Raw genomic sequence first — 15,805 nt, 5'->3', positions numbered from 1 at the left:
GGCAGGTATAAAGTCAAAATATCTAGAATTATGTTTTACTCCTATAGCAAAGTTTTAACACTCTTCTAAAGTATTTTGTTGAAAGATTTAAAAAGCTATTTCGACAGTTATGCAACAGTCATTTCTGGAGTTGTGTTGTGAATGGTATTTTAAGTAAAATAATTTTGTCATGTTAATTTATGTACTATTTGTATCTTCTGTCAACTTTTGAAATGTTGCCCTAAAATTTGTTACTATAATTATATTACCTTTTAAAATTATAATACATGTGAAGTTTCATTTCTTTCTTGAATGTTACAAATTCTGTTACACAGCACAGTCAAACTGAATTTATGCTTGCAGGTTTTTAAATTTTTATTTGTCTTTTGTAACAGAGAGCAAGGAATGTTAACATAAGTCTTATGGTAAAATAAAGAAATTTCAAGGGTGATGTTTGCGTTACCTATTATGGTATCTATTTAAGTTGTAAATTTTTATGTAAGAGAAATCAGTTGTTGGTTGGTTATTGGAGTGCAGGAGTGGGTGAAAATTTGTCACGTTAGCTCTATGTATGCTGGTGAAGGTGTACCGAGGTGACAATAGCTCTGTTTTGGGGTGAAGGAGGGTACCTAGGGCTGAAGACCATGGCAGAAAGTTAATGCTGGTTGTCTGGGAGAGAAGAGCAGTTCCATTAGCACAGCCCAGGAGGCAGGTCCTAGGTGAAGTGGTTGCTTGTGTGTAAGGAATACTGTATTTATATCTTAGATATTTCCAGTTGACAAATGGCTTATTCTAAGTATAATGAGAACTTATGGTCAGAGAGATGACCTTGAGATGCTTTGAGAGCCTTAATTACCAAAGAAAAGAGTAAATTCTAATCTGGTCAGTAAACCTCGTTCTCCAAAGCAAAGAACAACAATAATATGTTGTTTGAATTTTTTTTGTCATTAAGGATTGGGAAAAAAAGAGTACTCTGATTAACCCTTAAATCTTAATTTAACCAGAAATTTAAGTTAACTTTATTTACACTTATGGAACATTTTATTTGTATTATTCAAAATGTGCTGGCAGTTGTTTTTAATATTAATATGAATATTGTTTCACTAGACTAGATCCATTGAGAGCAAGGAATACATCTGAAATGTCAGCCACTTTGTATAAGTATCTAGACCAGTACCTGGGACTTATATGCTCAATGGATATTCTTTGAAACAAAAAGTGAAAGGATGTGTCAGATGTATAAAACTGGTTAGGAAAAAAAGAAAATGTACTATTCATTTTAGAGTTCATATTTTTTAATGAAAACTCCAGTTTCATGTTTATTTATTGTTGGCATTGTTCATAAATGCAGTATGTTTTACCATTTGTTTTTCAGCTAATGAAATTTAGTGTGGCAAAAAAGTGATATCAAACTTCTGCATCCTTTGCTGGGTTATTAACATTTGGCTTCCTGTACTGAACAAGCTTTCCAACAGAAAATTTTACAGTGCACTGTGTATGGTTGTTTTATGTTCAAAGATATCAAATGAACTTTTAAACCCGACAAATGTTTTATACCTCTCATTATTCATTTCTATTTTCTTGTGTAAATTTTGGGGACAAAATATGAAACAAAATAATATAACATTGTTTCCATGTTCAGTTAAGGTTTATTATATAAATATAATTTGGTTTGGCACTTTACAGATAGACAATAACATGATTAAGAACATTGAAACAATTAAATAGTTGAAACATGAAAATGGATTTCCTTCCTATACCTCATCCTGTTTTTTGTACAACTTTTTGATTGCTTCAACCTTCAATTTGGATAATTTTTTTTCTCTTTTCATTTGAGTGAAATTAAAAGGATGTGGGGTTCCTTTTAATCTCCCACACACTGAACTCACTGATTTCTTTTCCATTAGCAATGTTTTATCTAATGAATGTTTTGGGGTCTAATTATCATGTGGTCTATCATCACTTCAACATTATAGAGGGTTATATCACAGGGTTAAGTCACAAAGTGGGTTAATGATCGATGACTATTATGTGACTTTCGTAAAAATTGCAGTCAGCAGTAAGAAACTTCTATCACCCATCTCTGGAGTAGTTTAAAGTTCGTTGAAGAGTAAATTAAATTTTATTAATACGTTTATTGTCAAATAATTATATACACTTATATTTGTCCTAAACATTGATATTTAGTGGCCTATATGGAGATTATATAACAGAGCTCAGTGGAAAAAGGATTTTTAATGAATAAAGTAGTAAAGTAGGTCCATGATGTGATACCATCAAAATCCCTAATGGGATGATGAGGCTGTGTATCTTCTAAGCTCTGACAGAAACTTAGGATATGCAGTCTTTTGGTTCATTATACATAGGGATCCAAAGGACAGAATCTTCTTTCTTTACTTACATCTTCACCTACCCACAAATAGTGTTCAAGTGATGCTTTCTTGGCTCCTACCGGTCTGAGAACAATTCCTTGTTGTTTGGTCATGTTGATCTGCTCTCTTTTTATGCCATATTACGCGGTTCAGCTGTATCCTTGCTGAATTTTATTATTTCCATGGCATTTATTTCTGGTCATTGATGTTTTTGGAGCATTGAATGCTTACAGCTGTGCCTCTTCCAGATGTTCTTAGCACAGAATTCAAAACTGGTGCCCAAGTTTTTTGTTTCAGGATTGAAGTTCTAAACAGGCAGTCAAGATTTTGCATTTCTGTTATAGGAAATGTTCAAATAAATTTTTTTCTTAAAGAGTAAGTAGAAAAATAATTTCCTCTCATAGGTTTTTTTCCTCTCAAAAATGAAATATTCCATAACAATAATCAGCACAGCATTCACAGATGGAGTAACATCAGAGGATATCTAAGAGGATATCTAAGAGGATACCTACAAGGATATCTAAGACACCAGCCTTTGATTTTAGGCTCCATAAAGCTGCCATTTTTGTCTGTCAGTTTAACTGTTGTAGCCTAGAATAGTGCCTGGCACATAGTAGATGCTTATTAAGTATTTTTGAATAAATGAATTGAATCAATACACTGTTAAGTATTTTCAGATAGGTATCTTTTCATTTTAATGTAATTTAGAATACTTTTTACTAGATGTTTTACCAATAGGCATACTTTATTTTTCTTTTATGTGTTCTTACGTTTTTCTATGACTGTTCTACAGATTTATTTCCTATTTCTCTGTGAATAATTTCCCTTCCTAGGTATTTATAGCTCTTCAAAATTATCCCAACACAAAATATGAAACAATTCCTTAAATAAGAAACATTTATCTTCTTATTTTTATGTTTTTTCAGAACTAATAGGGTATTTGAACAGTCAATAGAGTTGATAGTGGTGATCATCTTAAATAGTATGCATCTGCCTCAGAGAGAAAAAATATATGCAAGTATTTTAGAAGCTGTAAAATCACATAGGAATATAAGATATTTTTATTCTTACCTTTTCTCAAAGGCTATGTTGAGGCTTATGTTTAAATATCAGAACTTATTATCAAAAATTGATCATGAAAAAATATATGGATACATTCCAAGACTCTCTTTCTCTTGCCTGTCGTGGAGTTTCCAGACATTTCATAGCACACAGACCAAAGTTATGAAAAGCTGTGTTATATTTTATGGATTTTTTAAAATCAAGATTTCATTGTTTTTTGTAATATTTCATACTAATGTGTTTTTTAATATCATGGAAGGAAATAATTTATCCAGTGTCCCAGATCTCTACCCCACCTCAAAACCAAACAACTAGAGAGACATAAGTATGAATCCCAGCTTTACCACTTACCTACTCTATGACACTAGACTGTTACTTGATCTGAGTTTCAATTGGATCATTTGTAAAATGAAAATATCTGTCAGTGTTATAACAGATAAAATAGATAAATGTAACCTTTACGTAGAAAAGTATAGAACCATATGGATCTTTCATCATTGCAGTAGCCTGAGTTGATGCAGGAAACCACCCAACCACATACACATTTCAAAAAATTGTTAGACTTAAATCTTGTAATTTTAAAAGCAAGCGGACACATTGCAGCGTTTGAATGTAAGAAAGGGAAATCCCAGGTGCCTTGTATGAAGAGGTGTCTGAAAACCAAAGTGGTTCATGAGAACTAAAGCTTAACTATAGATTCATGGAATATCTGAACTAGATATGTGTCTAAATGCCTGTGATTATAATACCTCAGTGGGGTGGAGTGTTGAGACTGCAGGCCTCGTAAGGAATTGGAGCTGAGCTCTCAGTATAAAGAAAGGAACTTGGAAGTTAATCGGTTAATGAAATCTTCTTAAAAAAAACAAAAACAAAACACTACTGTCTGGTTTGGAGATGCAGCATAGAATCAGACTAGTCACTAAGAGCTATGAGTGAATAAAAGTCTTAACAAAAATCAGAACCCTTGGTCTGTGTTATATATGGGTGAGGAGTGGGAGGTTTAAATTTGAGCTCTTCCTCAAGTGTAAAAACTAAGTTAAGAAATGAACTTTCGGAATTGGTCCAGAACTGGTGAAACCTGTTGAGACTCCAAGAAAGGCAAACCAGTAACCTTCATTTAAGACTACCTCTGCTGCCCAGAGCTCTTGATACTCTGGCTAGAGGAGAGCCATGTTCAAACATTGCAAAGCATGAAAGGAAAAAAAGGCAGATGAGAATGTGTCAGCAGCTAGAAGAAATAGAATTAATACCCCAGGAACCACGCATAAAGTCCAACCTGAAAGAGATTTTAAACGTGTTTAAAGCTTTCAAATATTTAAAAGATGGGTGTGGCAAGAACAGGATAATATGAAAAAGAAACGAAGAGAATATCTAGAATTGAAAATATAATTATTGAAGTAAAAATCTGAATAATGAGTAAAACGTCAGCTTTAAATATACCTAGATGAGAGAATTGGAAGCTAGATCTGTAGTATAATGTATGCCATAGAGGAGACTCAATAAATATTAATTTCCTTCCTTTTCTCCCTCATCACCTCCCTTAATCTACCTTTCTTATTGTCAGCACATAATGAGATGAGAAGAATGAACTCCATTTTTACTTTAATTTGACTCTGCCCATGTGAGTGAGAAATAGACTATAGACTCTTTAATCTCTTTAATAATTGAGGCAAGGAAGAAAGATGTTGTAAAATACTGAGCTTATTATTCATTATAGGAAATAATTCATCTGGCTATGACCTAGGAGCAGGTACACAAGATGGTAGTTTCTGTGGTAATTTACAATGAGTGTATTTTATCTGAGGACAGAGAAAGAATGCAAGGAGTCTAATGTTTTTCAGGTGAGACTTGAGACTAAATTAATGCATTTCTCAAAAATTGCTAGTTCAGTTAAAAGGTATAATTGCATTTAAAAATGTATGGTGTGGGTATTGATTTTACTTTTTGTTTAAAATTCTGTTATATAAGTGATAAATTAGTAGCAGCAGGTAAACCAATATTCTCATGTTTAGAAATTTATTTTTTATTTCAAAACTTTTCATTGATGTTTCCCATAGTTTGTGAATCAGAGATTTCCCAAGAAGCTGATGACATGGCAATGGAAAAAGAGAAATATGTTGATGAACTGAGAAAAGCATTGGTGTCAGGAGCAGGACCAACCGACGCATACAAGTTTAATTTTTCTAAAGAGTCCTGTCATTTCTCCTTTGAGAAAAACCTGAAAGATGTTTCAGTAAGTAAAACTTTCCATAATATTGTAAGTAGTAAAATGTCAGAGCACTTACTGAGGAATTATTTAAGTAACTAGCATATTATTCCCACAATACCTCAGAAATAAAAGTTTGAAAAGTACTTGGTTTCCAAGTTGGAAAATGCTTCAAAGTTACAGTCATTAAATGCTTTACATTAATGAATTGTGAAAAACTATAATTGGAAAATATATTTAGTTTTTAATGTTTTAAAAGTAAGTATTATAGAGATAATTACGTGAATGAGCAGTTCTGAAAAGTGGAGTTAGACCATTGAGACAGGGTTTATTGAATAAGATGGGGGAAATACTGACTTTAACAAAGAAAGTAATACATTTACCTTTGAATATTTAATAATTATGACTTATTTTCTACTTTATTAGAATGTATTTGAAATTACAAAATGATACAGTTAAGTGTAGTAAGACATGCAATTAGGAATTACGATATTTTATTTATATTATCAAGCCTAGAAATATTAAAATAGGAAGAAATAACTTTCAACCCAAGCTTTCCAAAGCTTGCATGCTTTACAGACAAGGATATCTGCCACTTGTCCTACACCAATTCAGGTCAAGGTGGGTGGTTTATTTATTAAAGTATCATACTTACTGTTTGTATAGTTTACCCAAGTTTATGGGATAATTAGAGATTGAATTATTTGCTTTTTGCCAGTGGTTTATCAATCAGATATGAGATCTATAGTAGAAGAAAGGAAGGGAAATCTTTACTACATTAAGTGTAGAGATAGTTATTGACAATTTGTGCTGGAACTAAATTGAATTTAAAAAATTATATTAAAAAACTCTTTAATTCAGAATGATTAAAGAGATTTCACCAATTAGAGGAACATTTGAAGCAACAGATGGAATCATTCTTTTCGACTAGAGGTTATCCTATAGAGAATAATACAGAGAGACTGGTTTCAATAATTATTTCTGTTTAGAAGATACTTACTTTTTCTACTTAGCAGCCAATTTATGTAAGTTTCAATAAGCTGAGGTCCTTAAAAGGATAATTTAAAATAGGTTAAGTAAGGTTGAACTGGCTGCTGAAATTTTGTTATTAATGGCCCAAGCACAATCAGATGATGTTAAATTCTACAGAACTGCCGTTTCTTCTGATATTTTAAAACGTTGTCGGATTGGGAATGATGCCATTTCCCATTCAACAAGCATTCCTATATAACAGCCAACATTATTTCATGCAGCCAGTTTCTGGTTTTTATCTGTTTTGTGTACACTGATACATAACAAATTCCAAGTTTGTAGGGTTCCTTTTGGAAACCTGAAAGGCTTTTGGTATCTTTGATATGGTGAAAAGGGGGATTTGGTACATTGGGCGTGGATGGAGTACTTGCTACGCTTGGCAATACATCTGATTTGGTGGTTTTATGAAGAGAGAACTTTTAAGTCATCATGACTTACGTCTTTTATAATTGGCTTGGCATGTGTCAGCATCAAAACCTGTGACAATAATCCTGAAAGATATCTTGCTTACCACCCTGAAATTAATCACCTCTGTCAGAGTCAAAGCCTTGAACCACTGCCTTTTCAAGAGGTTTTCTCAAGAAATGGAAACAGAATAAGAGATTCCCAGTAATGCAGAAGTGTGTTAGTTCCCTAAAGGATATGTCCTAAATCACTACACTGCAGTTTAGATTGCTGCCTCCTTATTTATTCATTTATTAATTTGCTTTTGAGAAAGGCTACTCTCAGAACAGTTTGACATGGAGGAGTTTTTTCATGACTTGCTTACTTGAGTGATATTTTGGGATATTTGAATGAGGTAAAACTTTCAGTTTGACGTGCTGCAATCAGACTTATGGATGCAGATGAAAATCACAACTTCATTTGGCCAAACTACTGTGGGACTTTTCCAGTGGTTCAGGATGTGCTTCTGCAAGTTGAATTTCAGAGTGACAATATCTTGTTAATTCATCTGCTGGCAAAAATATGTAGACAATTGGAGAGATGGCAGAATACTTTTTAAGGCTAATTGTGCTTTGGATGACCTAAAAGTTTAAAAGGAGTGTGTAATCCTTTTCTTGATGACACAGACATCTGATTGTTGCCAAAAATGACCTTCTATACCTAGAAGAAAAGAAAAGAATGAACATAGATTCAACTCCAAAAGTTGTAGTGAATTCTGTTGTTTGTTGACATAAGGTTGCTCTTCAATGGCAAAGTATATTCCATGAGTTCTAAGTACATTTGCTACCAGATTTGTGCCTCTGAGAGTCAAGGTTTTTAGGCATTTGTTACCATCAATTCAAGAAGTTTTATGTGTGTAATGCTGTGTTGGAGATCACTGCATAATTTGAACATTTTGAATATTCAGGTCATATGAGACTTATTTGATATTTCCATTTTTATCAGATTTTCTTTTTTTTCCTATTGTTTTAAAAGGAAGTAACCACTAATTTTTGTATTCCAAAAGACTCAATTTTTTGGAAATCTTATTTTTTGTTTTATCACAGTGAAAGAATTACTAATTTCCAAAGCAATGGAATGTTTAAAATGTATAATGTTTATGTTGATATTTATATACATTTTTTGGAAAGAGTGGCTCCATGATTTTCATAAGATTGCTTTTGAGCTCCTAACGCCCCAAATTTCATTTATACTCTGATTGGCTTTTCTTTATAGATAAATAGATGTTTTTATTTTAACTTAATTCCCATTGGAATACATGTTGAATGACCAGGTGGACACTAACTCTTTTTCTCTGTACAGTACAAGCCTCTGGGACCCCTCCTGCCCCATCACCAGTGCTCTTCAGTTGGCAGTAGATTGTTCTGGATGGAAGCATACTCTAGTGCAAGTGTTTAGAACTCATTGTCTCTTCACTATAAGTATTATCACTCACTCAGGAGATTATTCATGTACTTTGTGTTGCTGCTTTCCCTCTGCCCTTCACAGTCATGCTGATTTTGCAGTATATACTTTGTCATGCAAACAATACATTTTAATTAATAATGTCTTCCTCTTCTTTTTTTGCTGTCGTAACTTGCTCTTTCTTCAGAAAAAATATTTCATTTATGAGCCACAAAAAAAGACCTAATTATTTTTGATAAGAATAACCCTAGACTTATCATTTAGCTTATTCCTACCTCTGTTTTCTCATCTATAAAGTTTTAAAGTAATTTCTTGGATTCATTCCAGGTCATCTAACATACTGTAGTTTTATATTTCTAAAAATGGTCCTAATGAAAGAAAACTGTGAAGTTTGAAGGAAAGTTAAACATGATACACACACACACACACACACACACACACACACACACACACACACGAACTGACTATAGGCCTTTATTTGAATTATAGTAAAGTCTATTTGTATTTCCTTTCCCTTCATCTCCCCTGCCCCCCACCATGGGATATTGGTTAGTTTAGGCTGAAAATCTGACGACTTAAATAGCATGGAGGTTTCTTTTTCTTTGATGTAAAAATCCAAATAGGCAGTCCTGGGTTGATATGATGGCTTTATGATGTTGGAGGCCCAGGCTTCTCTAATTATGCTGCTTTGCCATTTTTAACAAGTAGTGTTTATCCCCTGGTCCAAGATGGCTGCTCTCGCTTCACTGTTATGTTCACCTTTCAGGTAACAAGATGGAGTTAAAAGAGAAAATAAAGAGCATGTGCATTTTCTTTAAGGCCATCACCCTAAAATTGTACTTGTTACTTTTGCTCACATCCAAGTGTCCAGAACTAAGTCACACAGCTTCACCTAGCTGTAAGGGAGTCTGAAGTGTGATCTTCAGGTGTGTCCTCTGCCCAGATTTCCATTACTGTGTAAAAGAGGTGGGGGGATATTGAGGGACAAGTAGCAATCTCTGCACGTTAACATTTAGGAGAGATTGAAGCATCATTCAGAAGAGTTCTTTTTCATTGTTACTGGGCTATTTCTCTAGTATTCTCATTACAGGTAATTGTTTCAGTTATATTTTAGTTTGAAAAATGTTACAACATATAGTAAGATGTAAGCTAGTTTGTATCTTACTATATGTTGCAACTTGTGGAAAATGCGTTCTAAGTTCAAACAGTCTCCCTACATTTATTTAACTTACATTTCTCAGATATATAAAAATGAGGTAAAATAAGTTAGCCAAAAGCAGCCAAAATTGTTTTTAAAAACAGCAGTCCAGAATCCTATATTATTGCCATGTGTCCCTGTGGTTTGGAGGACTTTGAATCCAAGTGGGTATTTCCAGATGAAATATCAGAATTGGATCATTTATTATGGTACTCTGCCAAAGGCTTTGTCAAAAATAGTAATGACTTTCAGGTTTGTGGGAGTATGGGTTGCAAATGTGTTGTTTGAATGCCTGAAAAAGAAATCCTAACACTCTTTTTTTCTGTGATAAAATGTATACATCTGCCATTTTTATATTAAACACTTTATAATTTCCTGACCTTTTTGGAATGTGGGAACTAAATCAGTAATGTAAGTGGTGCAGAAATCCTGCTCAAGGTATATATTTTCTCGTTAAGCCATAGAATAGACTTTAGAATTATTGTTAGTTTTTGTATATAGTGTAAGATATGGATTGTGGTTCATATTTTGCACATGGGTATTCAGTTGTTCTAGCATCATTTGTTGAATTCTCCACTGAATTTTCTTGCACTGTTTTGAAAATCACTTGTCTGTGTATGTATAGGCCTATATCTGGACTCTCTTCTGCTCCATTGATCTATTTATTTATCTCTGTGCCAACCCCAAACTGTCTTGATTACTTAGGTTTATGATAAATCTTGAATTCAGGTAGTATAAGTCTTTTAACTTTGTTTTTTTCCAAAGTTGTTTTAAATATTTTATATACTTCATATTTTCTGATGAGATTTAGAATCAATTTGTCAATTTCTACAAATAAGTCTGCTGAAATCTTGATTGGGAATGCTTTGAGTCTACAGAATTGACATCTTAACAATACTCAGTCTTCTGACCCATGAACAAGATATATCTCTCCATTTATTTAGGCCAGTGGTTCTCAACTGGGGGAGAGTTTGCTCTTTCAGGGATATATGGTGAAACTGGAGACATTTTTTTTTTTTTTTTTTGTGAGGAATATTAGCCCCGAGCTAACATCTGATGCCAATCCTCCTCTTTTTGCCGAGGAAGATTGGCCCTGGGCTAACATTCATGCCCATCTTCCTCTACTTTGTATGGGACGCCACCACAGCATGGCTTGACGAGTAGTGCGTTGGTGCGCATCTGGGATCTGAACCCGTGAACCATGGGCCGCTGAAGCAGATTGCGTGCACTTAACCGCTACGCCACGGGGCTGGCGCCTGGAGACATTTTTGGTTGTCATAGCCAGCAGCTGCTACTGGCATCCAGTGGGTAGAAGACTTGGATGCTGCTAAACATCCTACAATGCACAAGACAGGCTTCCACATTTAAGAATTATCTGGTCCAAAATGTCGGTAGTGCCAAGGTTTAGAAATTTTGATTAGTATTCCTTAATCACTGGGTAGTTGTTTGTAGTTCTCAAAGTACAGGTCATGTAAATATTTTATCAGATCTCTCACTTTGAAGTGGAAGCTGAGGTCATTGATTTGAGACCTTTCTTCTTACCTAATACAGGCATTTTAGGATCTAAATTTCCTCCCAAGTGCTGCTTTAACCACATTTCATAAATTTTGGTATGTCGTGTTTTCATTTTCGTATAGTTTAAAGTACTTTCTAATTTCCCTTTTTATTACATTTTCACTCATGAATTATTTAGAAGTTTGTAATTTAGTTTACAATTTTTTTTTGGATATTGCAGACATTTTTCTGTTATTGATTTTTAATTTAGTTCCTTTGTTATTGGAAAAATTTATATGCCTTGAATCCTAATAAATTTATTTGGACTTGTGTTATGGCCCCAGATATGCTCTCTCTTATTCAATGGTCTGTGTGCACTTGAAAGAAATATTTATTATGCTGTTATTATACTCCTACTCCAGCTTTCTTTTGAAAGGAGTTAGCATGGTATATCTTTTTTTATTCTTTTGCTTTTGACTATTTTTGTATTTATTTAAATTGGGTTTCTTTTAAGAAGTATGTAGTTGGATTTTACTTTTTTTAATTCAATCTGGCATTCTGTGTCTTTTAATTGGAGTGTTTAGGCTATTTACATTTTATGTGGTTATTAATAATGATGATTTTAAAATCTACTCTCTCTCTATTTGTTCCATCTTTATTCCATTTCCTTGTTCCTCTTATTCTGTGTTCTTTTGGACTAATGAAATATTTTTATTTTTTATGATTCTATTTCATCTTTTTGGTTGGTTTATTATAACTCATTTTTATGCTATTTTAGTTCTTGCTTTAGGGTTTATAGCATATATATTTACCTTATCAGAGATTATGTTGAAGTGATATACTACTTCACAGATAGTCTAAGAATCTTACAACAATATTCTTCCATTTCTCCTCTCCTGAACTTGAATGCTATCGTGGTCATATATTTTACTTCTACATATGTTATAAACTCCACAATATATTGTTATTATTATTGTTTGCAACAGCCAATTAACTTTTAAAATTTATTTTGAAATTATTTTAGACTCACAAAAGTTTTCAAAAATTATAGCGTTCCAGTGTACCCTTCACCCAGCTTCCACAATGATAACAATACATAGCCATAGTACATTATTAAAAGGAGGAAATTGACATTGGTACAATATTATTAGCTAAACTACAGACCTAATCCACATTTCACCAGTTTTAACAAGCACTCTGGGGTTTTTTGTTGTTGTGTTGTGTTTTGTTTTGTTTTTGTGTTTTTATAGTTATATGAATTTTACTACAAGTGTGGATTTGTGTAACCACCACCACAATCAGGATACAGAACTGCTTTATTACCACAGAGAGACCCCTTCATTTACTTATGCTACCCCTTTATAGTCGTACCCTGTCTCCAATGTAACCGCCAGCAACCACTTATCTGTTCTTCATCGTTACAGTTTTGTCATTTTGAGAATATCATATTTATGGAATCATACAGTATGTAACCTTTTGAGATAGACTTTTTTTACACTGAGGATAATGCCCTTGAGATATATTCAAGTTGTTGCATATATCACTAATTAATTTTTATTTATTGCTGAGTAGTACATTGTATGGATGTACCACAGTTTGTTTATCCATTTACTGACCGAAGAACGTTTGGGTTGTTTCCACTTTTTAGCTATTGCAAAGCTGCTTTGAACATATGTGTGTAGGGGTCTTTGTGAAGGTGTGAAGTAAGTTTTCATTTCTCTAGTGCAGAGGTTGAAGTTAGGCAAAGTATAGCCTGTAGATTGGCTGGCCATTTTGGTAAATAAAGTTTTAGTGGAACATAAGCATGCCTGTTTGTTTATATATTGTCTGTGGCTGCTTTTGTCTTACAGTGGCAAAGTTGAATACTTGTTAACAGAGACCTTATGGTGTGTAATGTCTAAAATATTTACTTTTGGTGCTTTTAGAAAGAGTTTGCTAACCTCTGGTCTAGAATAAATATCTGAGATTGTGAATGCTGGGTTGTATGGTAAGTATGTGTTTAACTTTATTAAGAAACTGCTAAACCATTTTCCAAAGTAGGTGTACCATTTTACATTCTGACCTGAAGTATATGCAAGATCCACATTCTCACCAGCACTTGGTATTGTCAGTATTTTTTTTTTTTAGCCATTCTAAGAGGTGTGTTTTACTATCTTATTGTGGCTTTAATTTGTATTTCCTTAATGGCTAAGGGTGTTGAATATCTTTTCATGTGCTTATTCGCCACCCATGTATCTTCCTTGATGAAGTGTCCATTCAAATCTTTTACTCATTTCTTTAGTTGGATTGTTTGTTTTCCTCTGCCAGATATGTGATTTGGGAATTTCTTCTTTCAGTCTGTTTCTGGTTTGTTCATTGTATTAACAGAGTCTTTTGTAGAGCAAAAGTTTTTATTTTTGATGAAGTCCAATTTGTGGATTTTTTTTTCTTTTATAGATTATGCTTTTGGTGTCATTTTTAAAGACTTCACCTAACCCTTAGGGATCATGAAGATTTTCTAGGATTTTTTTAAAGAAAGGTATATGTTTTACATTTAGATCTGTGATCTATTTTGAATTAATTTTTGTATAAGGTGTGAGGTTTAGGTTGAGGTTCATTTTCTTGGATATGAATGTCCAATTGAACTAACTGCATTAGTTGAAAAGACTCCTTTCTCCATTCATTTGCTTTTGCACCTTTATTAGAAATTATTGGCTGTACTCGTGTGGATTTATTTCTGGACTCTGTGTTGTATTTCATGGATCTATGTGTCTATCCCTCCACTAGCCCCACACTGTCTTAATTACTTAATTAAGGATTAAGGATTGAGGATTTAGGGATTAAGTTGTAATCCTTAAAAATGGGTTGTGTAATTCCTCCAAGTTTATTCTTTTTTTCAATGTTGTTTTAGGTAATTTCTTTACTTTGCCTTTCCAAATACATTTTAAAATCATCTTTACTCTATTTACAAAAAAATTCAATTGAGTCTTCCCATCCATGGACACAGTATGTCTATTTTTTTAGGTTATCTTTGGTGTCTTTCATCAGCATTTTGTAGTTTTTAGCACACATATCCTGTACATGTTTTGTTAGATTTATTTCTAGATATTTCAGTCTTCTTGGAGCTATTATAAATGGTTTTGCTTTTTAATTCGAGTTTCCAGTTGTTCGTTACTAGTATTTAAAAATATGGTTTTTTTTTTGTGTTTTGATTTTATATTCTCCAGCCTTGCTAAATTCCCTTATTTGTTTTAGTTTTTTTTTTATTAATTAGATTCCTTGGGATCTTTTATGTAGACAATAATGTTATCTGCAAATAGGTACAATTTTATTCTTTCTTTCCAATTTTTATGCCTTTTACTTCCTCTCCTTGCCTTATTTCACTAGCTAGGACATGAAACTACTATGTTGAACTGTAGTGGTGGGAACAGAAATCCTTGCCTTATTTCCCATTTTAGGAGGAAAACATTCAGTCTTTCACCAGTAAGTATGATGTTAGCTATAGCATATTTTGCACATCCTCATCATCAGGTTATAGAAGTTCCCTTCTATTCCTAGTTTGCTGATTGGTTTTATTATGGAGACGTATGGAATTGTCTTAAATGCTTTTTCTGCATCAATTGATGTGGTCATGTGAGTTTTCTTCTTTAGACTGTTAATGTGGGATTACAGAAATTGAGCTTTTGCCTTGCGTTCCTGGAATACACTCTGCTTGGTCATGGTATATGTCTGTGGCAGTGGGGAGAAGAGTGCCACCTGATTAGTGCGGGGTAAGAATGGATGATAAGTCTGCCTACAAGTTCCATGGCTATAGCACCAAGTTGGGAGAAGAAAGGACTCTACTTCGTTAGTTCAGGGTGAGGATGGAGGGACCTATAGTCTCCTCTCTGTAGTACTAGATGGGGATCAGGATGGGGATGAGCATAGCTTCTTCTGGGTTCTTTGCCTGGACTGGGAGGACAGGGAAGGGTTCTAGGCAAAAGGCTTTTGTCTTTCTTGGCTACTCTTCTTTTGGCCAGATAGAAGTGGCTTTACTTTTTGTTTGTTTATCTGCACCCATTGATGTTTCATGTTGCAGGCTTCTCTAATATCCAGGCTGGATATGTAAAAGGCAACTAAACAAAACAGGACCAATCAGGAAGCTCTTTGCTAAGTCATTCCTCAAGTTCCAAGGTCCCTAGTAAATCTGCTTTTTCTCCACCTGAGAGAATTGTTTCCTAGTTGTTTGAAGTATCTTTTCAAGGTTTTGGGTTGTAATTAGTGAGAATAATAGGATGTAATGAACTATCACCATCTTGTCTAGAATCAGAATTCTAAGTTATCTTTTAAAGTGATTTATATGTTTTAAAAAAAGTCTTTTATATCTACCCACAAAGTTACCTCTTCCAGAGCAATTCATTCCTTTGTGTAGATCCAGGTTTCCATGTAATATTATTTACTTTTTTTCAGAAGGACTTCGTTTAATTTTTTTTTTTCATGCAGGTCTGCTTGTGATGAATTCTGTCAGGTTTTGTGTATCTGCAAAAGTCTGTGTTTCACCTTTCTTTTTAAAGATTTTCACTGGGTATAAAATTGTAAGTTGATAATTTTTTCTCAGTACTTTAAAAATATTGCTCTACTGTCTTCTGGCTAGTC

General features: G+C 33.5%; 1 protein-coding gene across 7 annotated transcripts in view; it reads left to right on the top strand.

The window, feature by feature from the left end:
- The window catches only part of XRCC4 (X-ray repair cross complementing 4), a 234,099-nt gene that overhangs the window by 22,336 nt on the left and 195,958 nt on the right, over positions 1-15,805 (top strand). For all 7 annotated transcript variants that reach the window (XM_087430087.1, XM_087430088.1, XM_087430086.1 and 4 more), the window contains one exon: positions 5,471-5,646. In XM_087430087.1, the coding sequence (XP_087286213.1) occupies positions 5,471-5,646 (176 nt within the window). The remainder of the gene's footprint in view (positions 1-5,470; positions 5,647-15,805) is intronic.

This window comes from Ceratotherium simum, chromosome 4 (assembly GCF_057802395.1).
Source record: "Ceratotherium simum simum isolate JZ-2026a chromosome 4, ASM5780239v1, whole genome shotgun sequence".
NCBI lineage: Eukaryota > Metazoa > Chordata > Mammalia > Perissodactyla > Rhinocerotidae > Ceratotherium > Ceratotherium simum.
Note: the sequence above shows the minus strand (reverse complement) of the source record. Positions and strands in the feature narration are given on the sequence as shown.